Here is a 22,572-nt window from a genome sequence, read left to right on the forward strand (position 1 = left end):
ACAGCCTCAGGCCCCTTCCTTTCCCCCTCAGCCGCTTAAGCGGCTGAGGGGGAAAAGGAAAGGGCCTGAGGCTGTTAGGAATGGTGGGAGTTGGAGTCCAAAACACCTGGAGGGCCCAAGTTTACCCATGTGGTTCAGAGATCCCTAACATCTAAACAAGCTAAGTTAAAGCCAATGAAAGAGGACACTCTGCGTCCTACAGGGCATTTCTCCCCCCACTTTCGATGGGAGGGGAGAGACACAAAGATGTAAACAAGAGTGACCCTAGAAGCAGAAGTCGGCAGTCAACGCTTCGAGGATTCTAAAGCGCGCCAAAGAGTTAAAGGCACACAAAATTCGCCTATACTTGAGGATTTCTTTCGAAGTCTGGGACAGCATTAGGCTGGTTTCGGGGAACCCGTCGGTGTCGCAGCGCCCCCGCTGTCAATCAGTCAGAGGACAGGCCCGGCACCGAAGACACACACTCACACCGCGTCTCCCCTCCTGTCTTCCGCCCTGTCAATCACAGCGGGAGTTTCTTTCCCTTCCCACTTTCCCAAACTACTTACTCCCCCCTCCCCCCCCTTCCCTATACTCCCCACACACTTTCTCCCCTTGCTCCGCCTCGGAGCAATCTGTCAACCGATCCAGGGAGCCACCTCAAAACAGATCGGGTTACTTTTGACCGACAGGCGCCGTCGCCATGGCAAATAATTTGATTAGAACTATTGTCTTCTCCTCGGCAGCCCCCCGGGTCGGGTAACCGGGCCAATCACGGCGCGGCTAATCACTTTTTCATGCTCGTTTGGAATAATATTATTGGGAAAGAGGAAGAAAGAGAGAGCGAGAGGGAAGGAGGAGGAAGAAAAGAAGAAGAAGAAAAAAAGGGAGGAGGAGGAGTGGAAGAGGAGAGCCGGCAAAAGAGAAAGTAGAGGAGAGAGGAGACGAAGAAGAGGTGGAGACCAAGGAGAAGGGGGAGCTACGGGACTCCTCGGGGCGACGTTACATGTAAGCGATCCTATCGCGGAAGGGATCTGAACGGAGGAGGAGGGGGGAAGGAGAGAGTGGGGGGGGGGGGTTAAGAGAAACTTCACAAGTGGCGGAGAAGCTCGGAAAGTTCCGCTGAGCTGTTTCTCTCTCGCAAAGTTGCTGCTCGGAACTTTGGGACTTACAAAAAAACAGAAAGAAGATTCAAAGAAGAAGGGAGAAAGGAAAGAAGAGGCGAAACAAAGTGAAAGTGGGAGTTCAGCGGCCGCCTTGGATTTCGGCTCCAATCGAAGACTCGACTCTACGCCCGACGGGACTGAGCCCGAGGGTTCCATTTGCAAATTAGCAGCTAAGCGCGCTCTGTGGTTGGCTGGCCCCCGGCGAAGCACTTTCCTCATTGGCGGAGACGCGCCCGACTGCCGCCATTCTCGGGCTTTGGTGAAGATTCCATGCCCAACGGGGCTTTACCCGAGGGGTCCATTTGCTAGTGAGGATTCTACGCCTGGCGGGACTGTGCCCGAGGGTTTCGTTTGCAAATTAGCCTCCGGGCGCGCTCTGTGGTTGGCTGGCCCCGGGAGAAGCTCTTTCCCCATTGGTGGCGGCGCGCCTCAGTTGCCCTCTTCTCTGCGTTCTACCGCCTCCCCGCGGTTGCCCCAGGGCGCTTGGGGGGTTTTCTGAGGGCGCCGCACCCTTTAATCCGGGACAGATGCGCTAAGAGAGGGCGGAGGCAGCCGGAGCGGGGCCTAGGCGGCCCCCACCCACCGAGGCCACCCCACCCACGACCATGTCCATGCTGCCCACGTTTGGCTTCACCCAGGAGCAAGTGGCGTGCGTGTGCGAGGTCCTCCAGCAAGGCGGCAACATCGAGCGCCTGGGCCGCTTCCTGTGGTCGCTGCCGGCCTGCGAGCACCTCCACAAGAACGAGAGCGTCCTCAAGGCCAAGGCCGTGGTGGCCTTCCACCGGGGCAACTTCCGTGAGCTCTACAAGATCCTGGAGAGCCACCAGTTCTCGGCCCACAACCACCCCAAGCTCCAGCAGCTCTGGCTCAAGGCTCACTACATCGAGGCCGAGAAGCTGCGCGGGAGGCCGCTGGGCGCCGTGGGCAAGTACCGCGTCCGCCGCAAGTTCCCGCTGCCCCGCTCCATCTGGGACGGCGAGGAGACCAGCTACTGCTTCAAGGAGAAGAGCCGCAGCGTGCTCCGGGAATGGTACGCCCACAACCCCTACCCGTCGCCGCGGGAGAAGCGCGAACTGGCCGAGGCCACCGGGCTCACCACCACCCAAGTCAGCAACTGGTTCAAGAACCGACGGCAGCGCGACCGGGCCGCCGAGGCCAAGGAAAGGTAGGCCAAGGAACGGAGGGAGGACGGGAGCAAGGAAGGAAGGAAGGAAGGAAGGCAGGAGGGCTCGCTTCCGCCTGGGTTGATTTGGGGGGAGGGACCACTCTGAGCCTCCTTTAGGAAAGGAAAGCGGGTATACATAAGTATCATCACCATCGCAATCACAATACCAAGACTATTAAGAAAAAAAGAACACGACCTGCCAGGAACCTCAGAGAGGGGGAAATATGGAATCTTAAAGTTGGGAGAGACGCAAGGACCTTTCAGCCCAACTCCATTCTCATTCAGAAACACCTAGTTTTTGAGTCTTCTTTAGGAGAGAAAAGCGGAATAGCAACAACAATAACAAAAAGAAAAATAATGATATAATAAAAGAGACCTGGCCTTCCTTTCCCCAAGGAACCTTAAGGAGGGGGGAGCATAGAATCTTAAAGTTGGGAGAGACGCAAGGACCTTTCAGTCCAACCCCATTCTCATTCAGCAACACCTAGCTTTGAGTCTTCTTTAGGAGAGAAAAGCGGAACAACAACAAGAATAACAACAATAATGATATAATAAAAAGGGACCTGGCCTTCATTTCCCCAAGGAACCTTAGGGAGGGGGAAGCATAGAATCTTAGAGCTGGGAGAGACCATAAGGGCCTCCAAGATAAGGAGACTCCACTCCGCTGAACAGTTCTTACCACCAGGAAGTTCTTTCTAACGTTTAGGTGGAATCTCTTTTCCTGCCACTTGAATCCATTGTGTCTTAGTCTCCAGAGCAGCAGAAAAAGAAGCTCGTCTCCTTCTCACTGTGACACTTTTTCCAAGATTGAAACGTGGCTATCAGATCCCCTGTCAAGGCCCTTCCACACAGCCCTATATCCCAGAATATCAAGGCAGAAAATCCCACATTATCTGCGTGTGGACTCAGATAACCCAGTTAAAAGCAGATATTGTGGGATTTTCTGCCTTGATATTCTGGGATATAGGGCTCTGTGGAAGGGCCCTCAGCCTTCTTTATGCCAAGCTTCATCAGCCCTTCCTCTGGACTTGCCTTCCAATCCTTTGGCCGTTCGAGCATCCCTTCTCTGGGCACCTTCTCGCTTGTCCATCTCCTTCTTGAATCGTGGTGCCCAGAACTGGACGCGGTGTTACTCCAGGTGAAGGATGACCAAAGCAGAAGAGAGTGGGACTAGGACTTTTTCCGTGTCCCAAGACCCTTCCACACAGCTGAATAAAATTCCACATTATCTGCTTTAAACTGAGATATATGGCAGTGTGGACTCAGATATTCCACTTCAAAGCAGGTATTGTGGGTTATTCAGCCTTGATATTTTGAGTTATATGGCTGTTTGGAAGGGCCCCTAGTCCTAGAACAGCAAGTTACTCGTTTGGAATCCCAACTCCTAGGAACTTTCAGTTCCGAGTCCTCCTAGGAAACTTAATCTCCAAAAATGAAACTTTCCTACAGATCTTTCTGGGAAGTGTCTCAAACAAATAACCTTTTCCTGAGCCTTCTTTTAAATTTGTAGTTTCAAACAACTGTTATCCGCTTGCTTCTGGGAGTTGAGGCTTCAAATAACGTTTCCCCGGCTCTGTTTAGTCTCAGAAGTGACTCTGAACCAAGTTTCCCCTGGTTCTTTCTGGGAGTTGCATCAAATCACTTCGACATTGTAATATTTGGAGTTTCAGTTTCAAAGAAACCACGTTTCCGGGTTCTTTCTGGGAGTTGTAATGTCAAGGAAATAACTTCTCCCCAAACGTTTCTGAAAGTTGTGTCATGTAACTTTTGCCCGGCTCTTTCTAGGCGTTGTCATCCCGAAGAACTAACTGGCTCCCTCGGCGCTCTTTCTGGGAGTTTTCGTCTCAGACGAAGAGGTTCTCCCCAGCTTTTTCTTGGAGTTTCCTTCCTAATTCAACTCCAAGTTTCCCTGCATCTCATCGACCGCAATTAAAGTCAAGGAGGATTTGCGAGAGCGCGGAATATAAATAATAATAATACTTCTTATTATTTGAAACGCTCAAAGATTAGTACACAGCAAACAAGGTCACTCTGCTGGCTGTTGTATTGGGACACACGTCGGACACTTTCCAAGTGTCTAGGACTATTATTATTATTATTATTATTATTATTATTATTATTATTTACTTCGAAAACTGAGCTCTGAGGGTTGAGTCCGCCATAGATGAAAAGCGCTCTCGGTCCCCAATCAAGTACGAATAGCCGAAAGGAAAGTCCCTTTAGGAAGGAAACTAGTTCTGTCTTCGTTTTCCGAAAGACAGCTTAAGCCGTTGCCTTAAAAACGAGCCTTATTATATAGGAAACTTTCCTGAATGTAACGTAAGTGTAAGTCGTTCAGTTCTCGCTCCAGATACAGGTGATGAACTTTTCAAGGACCGATTTCTAGACCTAATAATAATAACAACAATAACAACAACAATACAACAGCCAGCAGAATGATCTTGTCTATTGTGGACTCATCTTGTTGTGTTTCAAATAATAATAATAATAATAATAATAATAATAATAGACTCTGGCACAAGCCGGTAAAAGTGGTCCCAGTGGTGATCGGCACATTGGGTGCAGTACCTAAAGACCTTGGCTTGCACTTAAAAACAATATCAGCTGACAAAATTACCATCTGCCAGCTGCAAAAGGCCACCCTGCTTGGATCTGCAGGCATTATTCGCCTATACATCACACAGCCCTAGATACTTGGGAAGTGTCCGGGTGGGATCTAATGCAAAAAGTCAGCATAGTGTTCGCTGTGTACTATTCTTGTTATGTATCTAATCATCATCATCATCTGAGGGGCCGAATTTCCACTTAGTTTCTAAACCACGTCTCTGAAATAATAATAATAATAATAATAATAACAACAACAACAAAAACAACAACTATTATTATTTATATTCCTCCCTCTCTCCCCGAGATGATTAGTTGGAAATGTCCTGGTGTTTAAAGTGACCAGAAGAGAATAGTTCTAGCTATTCAAGGGAGGCCTCAATGAACCCGGTCATTTTCTTTCTTTTCTTTTCACTGTCATGATCCCCGTTTAGTAGAAATGGCTTTCATAGGTAATAAAAGACTAAATAGCTCAATCATTTAGCTTTGCAGAAGCAGGAATCCCTTTACTTATTGCAGCAAAACTCATTGAATCGTGTCTGGAATGCTGACTGAACTTTAAAGCAAATCCCTTTATTTTAGTTTAGTTTAGTTTATTTGTGTCAAGAGCGACTTGAGAAACTGCAAGTCGCTTCTGGCGTGAGAGAAGATGCCCCGGATGTTTTTGAGGTTTTGCCATCCTTGTGGAAGGCTTCCCGCATGTCCCCGCATAGGAAGCTCAGCATGGGGGGCTGGAGCTGACAGAGGGAGCTCATCCGCGCTCTCCCGTTGGTCTTCAGTCCTGCGGCACAAGGGTTTATCTCATTGCGCCACCAGGGACTCCAATTCCCATTGATTGAATGAGTTTGCTTTAAGTATAACTAGCAGCTGGATTAAAATCAGCAAGACACCCAAAAACGACTGGGTGGAATAATACCTTAATTTGACCTCCTAGCTCAGGCATGGGCAAACTTGGCTCCTCTCTCCAGGTGTTTTGGACTTCAACTCCCACCATTCCTAACAGCCTCAGGTCCTTTCCTTTTCCTTACCTTTTCCGCTTAAGCCCTTTTCCCCCCAATGAGATCAGAGTATGATCCATTCTAGCTCTACCGATTTTAATGGGAGAGGTGAAGGGACCATTGTAACTCTCTTGATTTCAATGGGAACCGTGTAGGGAAGCCATGTAGAGTCATTGATTTCAATGGGACCAGTGTAGGAACCTGGTGGAAATTGGGTCCACCTGGGTCCAGATTATCTACTTTGAACTGGATTATATGGCAGTGTAGACGCATAAAACCCGGTTCAAAGTAGATAATGTGGATTATGTGCTTTGATAATTTGACATGAGAGAAGACTCCCACAGGATGGTGACACATCCCGTAGTCCCTGGGTAAAGTCTCTGCAAACGCTAATTCTCTCACACCACAAGCAAAAGAGTAGTAATAATAATAATAATAATAATAATAATCAACTGAAAAAACTGACACAATATGAGGATTTAAAGATCGAACTGCAAAGAGTCTGGCACAAGCCAGTCAACGTGGTCCCAGTGGTGATCGGCACACTGGGTGCAGTGCCTAAAGACCTTGGCCTGCACTTAAACACAATCTGCGCTGACAAAATTACCATCTGCCAGCTGCAAAAGGCCACCTTACTGGGATCTGCACGCATTATTTGAGGATACATCACACAGTCCTAGACACTTGGGAAGTGTCCGAAGTGTGATCCAATACAATACTGTGGACTCATCTTGTTATGTTTATAATAATAATAATAATAATAACAACAACAACAACAACAAGAACTTCCTAACTGTGAGAGCTGTTCAGCAGTGGAACTCTCTACCCTTGAATTGTGGTGGAGGCTCCTTCTATGGAGACTTTTAAACAGAGTCTGGATGGCCATCTGTTGGGGATGCTTTGAACTCGATTGTCCTGCTTCTTGCTAGGGGGTTGGGCTGGATGGCCCACGAAGTTTCTTCCAGCTCTATGATTCTATGTATTGTGGAAAGCTTTGCACCCGAATCACTGGGTTGTTGTGAGTTTTTCCGGCTGTATGGCCATGTTCCAGAAGCATTCTCTCCTGACCTTGCGCCTGCACCTCTGAGGATGCCTGCCATAGATGCAGGGGTAACTTCAGGACAGAATGCATCTGGAACATGGCCATACAGCCCTGAAAACTCACAACAACCCAATAATCTGGATGATACGGCAGTATAGAAGGGGCCTTGATTTCACAAAAACAAAGTTCTGTGAAACTGATGCCCAATGACCAAGTAATCAAACCATCATCCTGGTCAGTAAACTTTGAGACCATAGTTATGATCCCGAGGACTTTCAACCAATTTCTTAGATTTTGCTTGGATGCCAATTTAAGAGAGTTCTCATCTCCCCTCCCAACCTTCTATTTGGATCTGGATTCTTCTGAAAGTCTATACTTTCTTGGGGCCCTTTCACACAGCCCTATATCCCAGAATATCAAGGCAGAAAATCTCACATTATCTGAGTGTGGACTCAGATAACCCAGTTCAAAGCAGTTTTGTGGGATTTCCTGCCTTGATATTCTGGGATGTAGGGCTGTGTGGAAGGGCCCTTGGAGAGAGATCTCAATAGTTTCAATTCAGTTGGAAACTGAATTGGAGCTGCTGATCTACCCCTTACCAGTTTTCCTTGTAAAGGAAAAGTATAAGAGCTTTATTTTCTGGAATAATCTAATTGAGAAAATGTCAGTGATTGCTTGCCTGTGGGGATGTATATACCCTACATACTCATGTATAGAAATGCAAGATTTTGGCCCCGAAACCTGCCCTAGACTCCTACATGAGGTCGACTTATACATGAAGTCTTTTATAGATATGACTCCTCTCCTGGAAAAGTCTTCCCAGAGAGAGAGGGCCCTTCCACACAACCCTATATCCCAGAATATCAAGGCAGAGAATCCCACAATATCTGATTTGACCTGGGTTATCTGAGTCCATACTGAGATAATATGGGACTTTCTGCCTTGATATTTTGGGATATAGGGCCTACAGTGGATAAATCAGCTGTTATACAGTTGGTTTTCTCTTATTACAAAGCTTTCACTTCTTCTAACAGGAGTAAAAATTACTCTATTCTAACAATGTGGATAACTTTTGAAGTTACTATACTTTTCACCTAGATATCAGGCCAATAGGTGAGCATTATGAGTGAGTAATTCTTGGGCCTTCCCTGTATAAATAAATTAAGGCCACGCATTATTTCCGAGGGCAAACTAATCTCAGGCACAATTCTAGTTGAAGTTTACATTTGCAACAATTACAATTGAATATGCATATTCTCAAAGGGTCACTTTTTGTCCAGGCAAGACATTTGTTTTGGATAGATTTTGAAGGAATATTCTTTGAAAACCAGCACTAGGTGCAACTGTATTCCTTATGAATCTATCCTTCTAAGTTCAGTAGGACTTACTTCTAGGTAAACGCATAAAAGATAGCACATTCTCCAATTTGAAACTACTTTAAGAGCTCTGGTTCAGTGCTATGGAATCATGGGAGTTTCCTTTGGGAGAGAAAAAGCTGGTTATTATAATAAATAATATTACAATAATGGGAGTTGTAGTTTTTAAAGGTCTTTAGCCTTCTCTGCCAAAGACTGGTGATGCCTCACTAAACTACACCACCCAGGATTCCATAGCATTGAGCCATGGCAGTAAAAGTGGTGTCAAACTGCATTAATTCTACACTGTAGTTACACTGAAGCTGTTTTTCAAATGGTTTATACTATTAAATAGAACCTGTTAAAGTTCCTTTTGGGGATCTGCAACCCCCAGAAATATAGCCAAGGATGTCAGTTCCCAAAAGTTGCTTTCTTGATGTCAGATTAATAACTATTATTCTGAAAATAATAGTGGAAAGTGTGAACCAAAAAGCCTTTGGAGATATGAAAACAGGACAGGAGAGCCATTTAAAAGCACAAGAAAACAATGGAGGCAAATAAAGCCCCCTTCCACACAGTTGAATAAAATCCTACATTATCTGCTTTGAACTAGAATATATGGCAGTGTGGACTCAGATAACCCAGTTCAAAGTAGATACTGTGGGATTTTCTGCCTTGATATTCTGGGTTATATGGTTATGTGGAAGGGCCCAAATAATGGCACAGGTTGGATCTACACTGCTATATAATGCTATGGTCAGTGTAGACTTATTTAATGGAGTTCCGTGCCATTTAAACTGGATTATATGGTTGTACACTGACCATATAATACAATTCCAGAACACATTATATGGCAGTGTAGATCCAACCATAGTCACCATGAGATCAATTATAGGAGACAACCCCCCTCTTATGGGGATGTCTTCCACTCTTTATGTGTTCCTTCAAGTCACCTGTGGATTTATGGAGACCCCCACGGATTCCACAGGACCTTGTAGCAGCTTACAGATACCAAAATTAGTAGCATAAAGTCTCCTAGATTCACTTTCATCCCTCAGATGCAACAGAAAAGGGTTCTTGCCACTGAAATATAGCCTGCAGTACCTAATGTATGTTAGTGATCTCCTATCCAATACTAATCAGGCCTGGTCCTGTTTAACTTCCAAGATCAGGCAGGATCTGCAATAATAATAATAATAATAATAATAATAATAATAATAATAATAATCAGCCCTAGACGCTTGGGAAGTGTTCAGACTTGTGATTTTGTGATACGAAATCCAGCTTGCTGTGACATACTGTGTTTTTGTGTCAGAATAATAATAATAATAATAATAATAATAATAAGGATTTAAAGATAGAACTACAAAGTCTCTGGCACAAGCTAGTAAAGGTGGTCCTAGTGGTGATCGGCACACTGGGTGCAGTGCCTAAAGACCTTGGCCTGTACTTAAAAACAATCTCTGCTGACAAAATTACCATCTGCACATTATTTGCATTATTCCTATTATTCGTGGATACATCACACAGTCCTAGGCACTTGGGAAGTGTCAGACTTGTGATCAAATACAAAAGCCAGCATAGTGATCTTGTTTGCTGTGTAGTAATCCTGTTATGTATCAAATAATAATAATAATAATAACAATAATAATTCCTACTCACCTCAGCTTGTGGTTCAAGGAGGTTTACAACATAGCTGAAAATACCTAATCATGATATAAATGATTAAATTGTATTTATTACACAGAACAAAGATTACATAAGACAACACTGAGTTTCAAATTCATGATGTAGGGCGTTTAGGCCATGTTGGGCTGTGAGTCCACCTGAGAACAGTTATTTGTATGCACAGGAGACATCAGCAGGTACCAATGGTGGATGAAAGAAACTGGTATGAAGGTGCAATGACACTTTAGAATGAGTACAGTTTGACACCACTTTAACCGCCATGGCTTAGTTCTATGGAATCATAGAAAATATTGCTTTATAAAATGTTGAGCCTTTTTTGCTACACAGTGTTGGAGCTTCACCAGAGGACAACTTCTAGGATTCCATAGCAAGGGAGTCATGGGAATTTAAGTGGTGTCAAACTGCATTCATTCAACAATGTAGATATCCGCTGAGTCTTAAAAAGTCTAAAACAACTCAGGCAAGGCTCTCATGACCCCTAGTGGATTTCGAAGAAGTTTAGGGGGTCTTTGAGGTTTGGGTGTGTTGAATTCCTCACTTTCTTTTTGTCCTGCATTTTCTGACTGACTTGGCCCTCTATTTGGAAGTTCTTTGCAAAAGAAAAAAACAGAATTTACTGGCAAAATAACCTCAGGGCCTTCTTAGGCTGGATCTACACTGCCCTATATCTCAAGATCTTATTCCAGATTATTCGAACAGGATTATATGAGACTACACTGCCAGAAAATCTGGAATCAGATAATGGGCTATAAGGCAATGTAGATCCAGCCTTAGCTGTCTTAAAATAGATGAACAAGAACAGTTTGACACCACTTTATCTGCCTTGGCTCAGTGCTATGCAATCCTGGAGTTGTAGTTTGGTAAGGCATCAAAACCTTGTAAAACCACAATCCCCAGGATTCCATAGCATTGTGCCATAGCAATTAAAGTGATATCAAACTGCATTAATTCTATGTCCCTTTGTAATGAGAGTAAACTACTGGCTGGCAGCCTCTTGCACAAGAAATATGTTCTGTGCTTCAAAGATATTTTCTAGGGAGTCCAACTGACCGCTGGGAGAAAATTCAGCACATAGTGGTCTGTTTCTCCTTGCTTTCCCCAACATGTGGGCCTAATAAAACAAGATACCATCGGATGAGGCCTGCTGGATCTTTCTGTTTCTAGTAAACCAAGGCCAAGATACTTATTTGGGGAATGTGGACTACAGTTCAGGAGTAGTGTGGGTTTTGCAAAGGAGGATTTAGACTGATAGTATGTAGTAGTAGTAGTAGTAGTAGTAGTAATACTTTATTTATAGGCTACACTATCTCCCCCAGGGCGGCTTCCAGAAAAAAAAGGCAAACATTCAATGCTTTAATAGAAAACATCCACATAAATCAAAAAGTAAAAAATAACATCATTATAAATTAATAATTACTAACCCCAAAAATAAAATTAATAATTAATAATAAAAATTAATAAATGACATAAATATTATTTATGTCAATAAATAACCATAATTATTTAAACCAGTGTTTCTCAACCTGTGGGTTGGGACCTGGGGGGGGGGGGGGAGATCATGAGGGAGTGACAGAGGGGTGTCAAAGACCATCAGAAAACACAGTATTTTCTGTTGGTCATGGGGGTATTATGTGGGAAGTGTGGCCCAATTCTATCATTTGATTGTAGGTAAACTAGAAATCCCAGCAACTACAACTCCCAAATGTCAAGGTCTAGTTTCCCCCAAACTCTACAAGTGTTCACACTTGGGAAAATTGAGCATTCGTGCCAAGTTTGATCCAGATCCATCATTGTTTGAGTCCAGAGTGCTCTCTGGATGTAGGTGAACCGCAACTCCAAAACTTAAGGTCAATGCCAATCAAACCCTTTCAGTATTTTGTTTTAGTCATGGGAGTTCTTTGGGCCAAGTTTGGTTCAATTCCATCCTTGGTTTAGTTCAGAATGCTCTTTGATTGTAGGTGAACTATGAATCCCAGCAACTACAATTCCCAAATGACAAAATCAACCCCCCTCCAACCCCTCCAGTATTTAAATTCAGGTTTATTGGGTATGTGTTCCAAATTTGGACAAGTGCATGAAAATACATCCTGCATATCAGATATTTACATTACAATTCATAACAGTAGCAAAGTTACAGTTATGAAATAGCAACAAAAATAATTTTGTGGTTAAGGGCCACCAAAACATGAGGAACTTTATTAAAGGGTCAGGGGATTAGAAAGGTTGAGAAACACTGATTTAAACAAACACATAAAAACCTAAAGAACAAGAATGCATAAAAGTATGTAAATGATTTATAATGATTTAAAGGTTCGATACCTTTAACTAAATCCTCAATTCAGTTATCACTGCTTGTCTCAGGAATGTGGCTATTGCAGTTCACATTTTAAAATAGGCGTTGCATCCTCCTCTCTCTTCATATTTATTACTATCATCCAATGTGTACATTTTTCCATTTCCCTCTCCCCCTACCTCTCCTAGGAGACCTGTTGTGGTGTTTTCTGTTATGGATCTCTATCCCCACAAGTAGCACAAGTTTCTCAATTTTATCATGTCTTTAAATGTTGGCATCCCCCTACAAGTGGGGTGCTTCGAATGCTTCTTAGCAGGGGGTTGGACTGGATGGCCCATGAGGTCCCTTCCAACTCTATGATTCTATTATTTTATGATTCTATGAAATGGCAAATCATTCTCTCTAAATATAGGCAGTATTCAATATCCAGAGGCTCTGTATCCTTTGTTTTTATCACTCATGGCTTGCATGGTATGGCTTGTGGAGAGGTTACCAGGACTGACATCCTTGTTTATGGGACAAAATACTGAGTTCATAACTTCCAGTTCCATGATGTAGGTTCTCCCAAGGCTGTGTTGAAAATAATTGGGGTGCTGAATTAAAGTAGCTACTCAGATCCCTAGAGCAATCCCCCAAATAGAAGACCCTTTCCTCATGTTCATGGGCAATTCTACGGTGGTTATAGCTATTAAACAAGTAAAGTACCTCTCCTGAGTGTAATTCATTATGCATCGACATTGTAGAAAGAATGCAGTTTAACACCACTTTAGTTTAGCTATCATGCCTCAGAGTCTAGGAGTTGCAGGGCCCTTCCACACAGCCCTATAGCCCAGAATATCAAGGCAGAAAATTCCACAATATCTGCTTAGGATTTGGTTATCTGATTCCACACTCAGATAATGTGGGATTATCTGCCTTGATATTCTGTGGAAGGGCCTTAAGTTTCACAAAGTCTTTAGTCTCATCAAATTCCAACACCCAAGATTCCATAAAACAGAGCCATGGCATTTTTAAATGTGGTGTCTAACTGTGTTAACTCCATACTGCAGATGCTATTTGAAATAGGTCAACACAAGCATCATGGAAATGTGTGAAAGGACTGAGGGAAGAAGAGGAAGTGAGCAACACCTTTTTCTTTTCTTACTGACCATCCATAATCTGGCTTTGGATCTACTTTTCCTCTTTAGAGTACCAGGAGAGGTTTGGACCAAACAGCATTTTTTTGTCTTTAGGGTGGAGAGTGTCCTGTGGCCGTCTCCACTGGGAGGGAATCGAGGGAATACACCCAGTCCCTTTTTTTTCTTAGAAAGCCATTGGCAGGAGCACATTTGCATTGACCCATGCGGTTGGAGAAACCCACATTCTCTACAGACAGTTCCCTAAATATAGACCCGGGAGTCTACTTTTCTGGAGAGGGCTTTATCCATGACTAATGGTGTATCTACACTGCCGAATTAATGTAGTTTGACCCCACTTTCATTTCCCGGGCTCACATATATACAAATATACACAAATATGTACACACATATATACACAAACAAAACACATATACACAGACTGGGCCACAGCAATGTGTGGCAGGGGACAGCTAGTAATAATAATACATAGTTACTTGGGCTAACCCTCCTAGCCTAAGGATTTATTTATTTCTAGTATTTATATTCCGCTCTTCTCACATCTCCCCCAGCCCCTTTCAGGGGACTCAGGGCGGATTACAATGCACATATACATGGTAAACATTCAATGCCAATTGACAGACATAGAGGCAATTTTAACATTCCAGCTTTGATCCTCCAAGTGTAATGTCTTGGCTGTTCTCCAGAAGGCGATCCAAGGTTGACTTGATGCTCCTCCATTCTGCCTCTTTGAATTCTGCAGCACTACTGGTCACAGCTGACCTCCAGTTAGAACACTCAACATAAGTTTCCATTCTTGAATTGGGAATATAGTAACTTCTTTGGGAGAAAAGTGATCGGGCATTTGGACAGTGGAGTTGATGACTTAGGAGCATTGCTTCAGTGCTGGTGGTCTTTCCTTCTTCCAGCACGCTAACATTTGTTACTAACAACAAAAACAACAACAACAACAACAACAACAACATTTTATTTATATCCTTCCATCATCTCCCAGAAGGGACTGGGCGACTTAGAAAAGCACTTAGTAGTGCAACAAAATACACAATATACAATAAAGTACATGAGCATATAAAAACAATAATAATTTAAATATAAACAAATATACACCAGCTCTCTTTGGCAGAGAAATCCTTGTAAAACTACATTTTCCATAGAACTGAACCACTGCAGTTAATGTAGTGTCAAACTGTATAAATTCAACAGTATAGACTCACCTTAAATCAAATAGGATTATGTGACTTCAAAAACTCAGTTCTCACCTTTGTCTGGAAATTATTTGGTCCCACTTAGTTCAAAGGGATTTATTGCTCCATCTATTCTGCAAGATAATGCAGTTTGAAACTGCATTATATGGTCAGTGTAGATCCATATAAAGGCGTTTAACTGCATTGAGCCGCATTATAAAATAGTCTACAACAGTGGTTCCTAACGTTTGGTCCTCCATGTGTTTTGGACTTCAGCTCCCACAATTCTGAACAGCTGGTAAGCTGACTTGGATTTCTGGGAGTTGAAGTTCAAAACACCCAGAGGACCAAAGGTTGGGAGCCACACTGGTCTATACTGACCATATAATGCAGTTTTCAAATTGCATTATTTGGTAGTGTAGATGGAAAGCAAACTAAACCGAAGGCCTTCCTTCCCAAAAAGGCTGAATACAGTTAGGTCAATCAATAAGGACAGCACTCTGTAACACTATTTTGCTTCAGATCAAGCATTTTGCTGCCGGAGGCCTCTCCCCCAAACCGGGGGACATAGCACCCAAAGTCATTCAGGTTATTTTAGTACTTGAGGAAGAAAATCCTACAAAAATCTCTCCCTCACTCCGTAGAAATGAGCAATTCCCAATTACACGACTAACGATTGGCACTCTTTGGGACTCAGGAACAAATCTTCTGCTTGAGGCAGCTGCCTCATCACATCGAGTAGCGGGACTAACTCTGCCTCCATGAATTAAGAGTTGCTAAAATGGCCAAGGCATCAAAGTGGGTTGCAGAAGTGGGGTGGGGCATTGGAGAATTTTATTCTGTCCCTCCCCTCTTTAGACCCCAAATTTCTAGCATTGCATTGCAAGCAACTTAAAACTACAGTCAGAGCACTTAAGAATAGGGCTTTTCAGAGAAAAGGGGCAAAGTAGGAATGAACCTTTTCAGTGTCTCACTGTTTTGCAATGTTAGAAATCTGGAAAGAGAAGGAAAGTTTAATTGGAGGGCACAAAAGTCTTCTTTAGATCTATGTCCCATTTGTAGTTGGAATTGTTGTGGTTGTTGTTGTTATTATTATTATTATTATTATTATTATTAGCTGTCCCCTGCCAGGCGTTGCTGTGGCCCAGTCTGGTGATCTGGAAAATAAAGCAATGAGAAAGTGTTGGTTTCTAATATATGTAAAATTTTTTGCTTGTGGGTAAACAGTATTTCTTGTTGTTTCTTTGTCAGCGTCGATGTGGAGATTGTCTGGTTTGCCTACTCTGGAACATGCAACATATCATTGTCCTTCTTTAAGGGTCCCTTTCAAATGTATGATACCATATCTGTCATATATGTGTGTGTGTAGGTAGGTGTGTGTGTGAATCATATACATCTATATATATCCATGGCTGGATGGCTCTTTGTCAGGAGGGCTTTGATTATGTTTTCTTGCCTTAGTGAAGGGAGTTGGACTGGATGGCCTTAAGGCAGCATTTCTCAATCCAGCGCCTTAGACCGCTTGGCCACTCTACCTCAACCCATCGTGAGAAGGGTCGCCAAAGACCACCAGGAAACACAATATTTTCTGTTGGTCATGGGAGTTCTGGGTGGGAAGTTTGGCCCAATTCTGTCATTGTTGGGATACTTTTGATTGTAGCTGAACTATAAATCCCAGTAACTACAACTCTATTTCCCCCAGACTCCATCTGTGTTCCTATTTGGGCATATTGAGTATTCGTGCCAAGTGTGGTCTAGATCCTTCATTGTTTGAGTCCACAATGCTCTTTGGATGTAGGTGAATTACAACTCCCAAACTCAAGGTCAATGCCTACCAAACCTTTCTAGTCTTTTCTGTTGTTTATGGGAGTCCTGTGTGCCAAGTTTGGCTCAATTCAATCGTTGGTGGAGTGCAGAATGCTCTTTGATTGTAGGTTAACCATAAATCCCAGCAACTACAACTCCCAAATGAAAAAAAATCAATTTTTGAGTGATGGCCACTCCTTGGGTTAGGAGGTGTCTTGTGGTCAAATTTGGCAGCCGTTCGTCCAGCGGATTTTGAGTTAAGATGTCATTCAAAACGCACAGATCATTTATACATATGTAGATTTGCCTCTCCGACCTCACTCCACACTTCTGTGAATCAGATTTGGGTTTAACAGCAAAAGGAACGATTTCTCTCAAAACCTTTGCCTTTTCTGGTTATTAACACGAGTTCAAATGTCTCCCATGCGTTTGAAAGTATTGATATCCTCACCAAGGGGGCATCTACACCACAGAATTAATAGTTTGATATGCTCGAAGGTATGGAGTTGTGCTGGGACCTCACAAAAATACAACTCCCCAGAACACTAATTGAGCGTGTGTCAAACTGCATTTATTCATCAGTGTAGAGGCAGCTTCTAACGCACTTCTCAAGCTTCTTTTTCAACTCAATGGGAGAGGAGTTTTCTATATCTTAATGGCCTCATCACACTAGAGAAAAACATCCACTTAAAATCCGGTTCTTCCTCCTGCAAATTTCTGGGATTTGTAGTTTAGGGAGGAGTCTTTAACAGCCTCACTAAACTACAAACCCCAGAATTCTGCAGGAGGCAGAAACCGGATTTTAAGTGGATTTTTTCGCTAGTGTGATTCTGGAAAGTGTGCCTTCCATCCTAAAATCACCAATAACGGCAGAAATGCTGTCCTCGTTTATTTTGAAGGATGTCTCACTGAACCCAAATGGGCTTATTTCTGAACAAGCATTTATTGAATGGTCAGTAAGGGCCGCGGAATTATATGGTCGACACTGACCATATAATGCAGTTTTCAAATTCACTGGGAGATTTGTGCATCTGTGTGTCTTCACCCTACCTGTCCATTTATGGCGACCCTGAATTTCACAGGGTTTTCTTAGGCACAGACTATTCAGAGGTGGTTTGGCCAGTTTCTTCCTCTGAAATATAGCCCATGCTTGTTGGCCCATCCAAATACTAATCAGGAATGACCCTGCTTAGTTCCCAGATCAGGCAGGATCTTGTGACTGTGGGGTATTGGTACTTCTGAGGAAGTATAGTAAGGATGTACTGAGAATATTTTATGATTCACATGTGGAGACGTGCTAAGCGCTTTGAAGCAACAACCTGAAGAGTGCATCAAGGTGGCACATAGTATAGAATCCATCCTACTTGGGCTTACTCTACTGGTGTAGCGCAATGGGGACGCAATTAGGATGTTGCCCCTTATATTAGAATTCGAATTTCTTTCATCCTGTGAAAAATTCCAGTCACCAAATTTCTTACATACTTCATCAGAGAACAAGCCTTATGAGGACCGGCTTAAAGAGTTGGGCCTGTTTAGCCTACAGAAGACATGATGAGGGCCAGGTATAAATATGTGAAGGGGAGTCATAGGGAGGAGGGAGCAAGCCTGTTTTCTGTTGCCCTGGAGACTAGGACTCGGATCAATGGCTTCAAATTACAGGAAAAGAGATTCCACCTGAACATTAGGAAGACCTCACAATCTCTAAGGTTGCCTGCCACAGATGCAGGGGAAACGTCAGGAGAGAATACTGCTAGAACATGACCATACAGCCCGAAACACCTACAACAGCCCAGTGATTCCGGCCATGAAAGCCTTGAACAACTTCCTAACAGTGAGAGCTGTTCAGCAGTGGAACTCTCTGTCCTAGAGTGTGGTGGAGGCTGCTTCTTTGGAGGCTTTTAAACAAAGGCTGGGTGGCCATCTGTCGGGGGTGCTTTGAATGCAATTTTCTTGATTCTTAGCAGGGGGTTGGACTGGATGGCCCTCGAGGTCTCTTCCAACTCTATGATTCTATGATTTAGAAATACGTTCTAGGCATCAAAAGGAAAGAGGAAACAGTAATATAACCCGAATATCATTTATCTGGAATTTCGAAATCCTCTGAAATTGTCCGCAAGGGAAACTGATAAAGTTTCTTTCCGATAGTCGAGTGTCCACAAACTTTGTTTTATGCCCAAACATTATTTAAAATAACCTTCGCGTTATATGCGTAAAGTATATCAACAGAAATGAATGTAGTGTTTGGACTTGGACCTGCAGAAGGCTTCCCAAGGACTCCCTTATTTATTTATCGTGTCAGAAGCGAATTAGGAATGTGTGTGTGTATTACTCCAAAGTCGCTTCTCAAGTCAAAAAACCCCAAAGTTAAAAACTTGGCCTTATACTAAGTGTCCTTTGACCAGAAGCTGGCCACTTAGAGTGTCTCTGCTGTAGCTGTGAGAAAGTTCTCCATTGTGCATGTGGCAGGGCTCAGGCTGCATTGTAGTACGTGGTCTGTCGTTTGCTCTTCTCCACACTCACATATTGTGGACTCCACTCTATAGTCCCATTTCTTAAGGTTGGCTCTGCATATTGTGGTGCCCGATCACTGCCTTCCAAGTCGCCCAGTCTTCAGTGTACCCAGGAGGGGGTTTCCTGCAATGCTAGGACTCCCTGCAGTCCCCAACCCTAGAAAGTTGGGGACTGAAGGAATATTTCATGAAGGGAGCAACAGGCTCACGTAGCGATACCTCTGGCTCACTCAGAAGTAAGTCCTGCTGCTTTCAGTTGACTTACTTTCAGTTTCATGCATCTACACAGGGGATGCACTTACACAGTCTAATTAATGCAGTTCGATACCATTTTAACTACTGTGACTCAGTGCAATGGAATCCTGGAATTCATAGTTTGTGCACTCGTTGGCAGAGAAGGCTAAATGGTGATGATGAAGAGGGTGATGATATGTTACCCGCCTCGCACCTGGAGACAGGGTACAACATGGTTAAAGACCTTGTAAAACGGCAACTCCCAGGATTCCATAGAATTGAGCTATTGCAGTTCAAGTGGCGTCAAGCTCGCAGTTTTCACCTATAGCAGTGTTTCTCAACCTGGGGGTCGCCAAAGATAATCAGAAAACACAGTATTTTCTGTTGGTCATGGGGATTCTGTGTGGGAAGTTTGGCCCAATTCTGTCGCTTGTGAGGTTCAGAATGCCCTTTGATTGTAGGTGAACTATAAATCCCAGCAACTACAACTCCCAAATGTCAATATCTATTTTCCCCCAACTCTACCAGTGTTCACATTTGGGCATATGGAGTATTCCTGCCAAGTTTGGTCCAGAACCAACATTGTTTGAGCCCACAGTGCTCTCTGGATATAGTGAACTACAACTCTAAAACTCAATGCCAATCAAACCCTTTCAGCATTTTCTGTTGGTCATGGGAGTTCTGTGTGACTCAGTTTGGTTCAATTCCATCGTTGGTGGAGTTCAGAATGCTCTTTGATTGTAGGTGAACTATAAATCCCAGTAACTACAACTCCCAAACGCCAAGGTCTATTTTCCCCAAACTCCACCAGTGTTCCCATTTGGGTAGATGGAGTATTCCTGCCAAGTTTGGTCCAGATCCACCAAGTTTGGTCCAGATCCACCAGTCCACCGTGGTCTCTGGATGTAGGTGAACTACAACTCCAAAACTCAAAGTCAATGCCCACCAAACCCTTCTAGTGTTTTCTGTTAGTCATGGGAGTTATATATGCCAAGTTTGATTCAATTCTGGGTTGTTGTCGGTTTTTCGGGCTATATGGCCATGTTCTAGAAGCATTCTCTCCTGACGTTTCGCCTGCATCTATGGAAGGTACCCTCAGAGGCTGTGAGGTCTGAACGTGGCTAAAAAAAACTCTACAACAACCCAGTGATTCCAGCCATGGAAGCCTCCTCCGACAATACATTGATTCAATTCCACCATCTGTGGAGTTCAGAATGCTCTTTGATTGTAGGTGAACTATAAATTCCAGCAACTACAACTGCCAAATGACAAAACCAACCCCCGTCCCCAACCTCACCAGTATTCAAATGTGGGTGCATCGGGTATTTGTGCCAAATTTGGTCCAGGGAATGAAAATACATCCTGCATATCAGATATTTACATTAGGGTTCATAACAGCAGCAAACTTATAGTTATGAAGTAGCAAAGAAAATAATTTTATATTTGGAGGTCAACACAACATGAAGAACTGTATTAAGGGGTCGAGGCGTTAGGCAGGTTGAGGACCACTGGCCAGAGTATCCATTTCCACAGGTGGTACAGGAAGCTACGATGAGACCGGAAACTAAGAAGGAAGGCATACAGACAACAAAGAATAACAAGTCCCAGGATCTGCTTTCAATCCAACCTACTCACACGATTGGTCGAGACCTAGCTTATTTCGAGTATTTGTATTTTATAGGGCTACAGGGCTACAAAGAAAAAGTGTGTATGACCAATAGCTAAAGCAGGCCTGGGCAAACTTGGGTCCTCTTGGTGTTTTGGACTTCAACTCCCACCATTCCTAACAGCCTCAGGCCCCTTCCTTTCCCCCCTCAGCCGCTTAAGTTTAAGCTTAAACGGCTGAGGGGGGAAAGGAAGGGGCCTGAGGCTCTTAGGAATGGTGAGAGTTGAAGTCCAAAACACCAAGAGGACCCAAGTTTGCCCAGGCGTCCTCCCCACCCAGTTAAGTCCTTATTCCTCTCACAGTTGGGAATCTTTGCAAGAGAGAAAAGGGATTTCTTTCCTTTAGTTCCATCTAACCTCGCTTTTTACGGAGCCAGCTGCAAACTGTTTACAAGACTCAGGACCTACCCAATGATTGCTTTGAGAGCAGCTGCATTTTTCCTTCCCGTTTCCTCCATTTTTCTGCCGACCTAAAACCTCGATTATAGCGGTAGGGGGGAATCCCTGCCATCCTTTAAAGCAGACACCAGGCAAGAGCCAGTTACAGAAGTCTGAGTGTGGACTAAATGTAATTTGACATCGCTTTAGTTGGAGTCATGGGAGTCGCAGCCATACAAGGTCTTTAACCTTCTTTGTCAAAGTGTGCTGGTGCCTCACCAGACTACAAAGCCCACGATTCCATAGTTTTGAGGCATAGCACTTAAAGTGGTGTAAAACCGCATGAATGGTACAATGTAGAAGCAATTTAGAACTCTGGGTTCAGATCTCTGACAAGTTACACACTCTCTCCCTTTGTTGTTGGCCCCACCGTAGACTTCAACAACCCTGGGAATGACAGACTGCCAAGATGCCCAGTCATCTACAGTTCTGCTTGCATATTGCTAACTCAAGTCTACACTGTCATATAATCCGGTTCAAAAAATACAATAATTAAAAATAAAGAATAATTTTAACAAAAGTAAACATATTAGTATTTCAATGGGAAGTGTGGACCTCTTTTTGGCCTGTGAGATAGGATTGTTGTTGTTGTTGTGTGCTTTCAAGTCGTTTCAGACTTAAGTTGACCCTGCGCAAGGGCCAGGTAAATGACCTTGGAGCCCCCCCCCCCCCTTAGTTTGGAGACCCTTGGAGTAAAAGAAGCTGCATATCAGAACATACATACTGGAAACAGGAAGCAACAGGATCATAGATAAATAGATGACTAGAGAAGGCTTGAAAAGGGGTGTCATTTCCAACAGATAATTTGGGTTTTATATGGCAGTGCAGAAGGGACCTCAATTACTCCAGGCTGAGCCGAAGAATATGCTGTTTAGGAGTTTGGTGCTGTCTCTGCTCCCTTCTACACTGCCACATAACCCAGATTATCAAAGCAGATAATCCACATTATCTGCTTTGAACTGGATTATATTTATTTACAACATGCCGCCCTTCTCACCCCAAGGGGACTCAGAACTGCTTACAAGATTTATATGTATGTGTGTGTATACACACACATACATACATACATACACATATAATATATTAAATTATTAGCATAGTACAATATCAGTATTATATATTACTATATTGTACTACACCATTATATTGTAATAGTATTAGTAAAACTACATGTAATATAAAATATATAATTACTAGCCATCCCCTACCACGAGTTGCTGTGGCCCAGTGTAGTGATCTGGAAAATAAAGTAATTAGAAAGTGTCGGTTTCTAATCTATGTAATGTCTTTATGCTTGTGGGTAAACAA

General features: G+C 43.4%; 1 protein-coding gene across 2 annotated transcripts in view; it reads left to right on the plus strand.

The window, feature by feature from the left end:
- The first annotated feature begins 1,054 nt into the window (after positions 1 to 1,054).
- Positions 1,055 to 22,572, plus strand: part of SIX2 (SIX homeobox 2) — a 171,987-nt gene continuing 150,469 nt past the window's right edge. For both annotated transcript variants that reach the window (XR_010909156.1, XM_060754399.2), the window contains exon 1: positions 1,055 to 2,310. Coding sequence is in view for 1 of the 2 variants with exons in the window: in XM_060754399.2 (XP_060610382.1) it covers positions 1,751 to 2,310 (560 nt within the window). In the remaining variant the exon portion in view is untranslated. The remainder of the gene's footprint in view (positions 2,311 to 22,572) is intronic.

This window comes from Anolis sagrei, chromosome 1 (assembly GCF_037176765.1).
Source record: "Anolis sagrei isolate rAnoSag1 chromosome 1, rAnoSag1.mat, whole genome shotgun sequence".
Lineage (NCBI taxonomy): Eukaryota > Metazoa > Chordata > Lepidosauria > Squamata > Dactyloidae > Anolis > Anolis sagrei.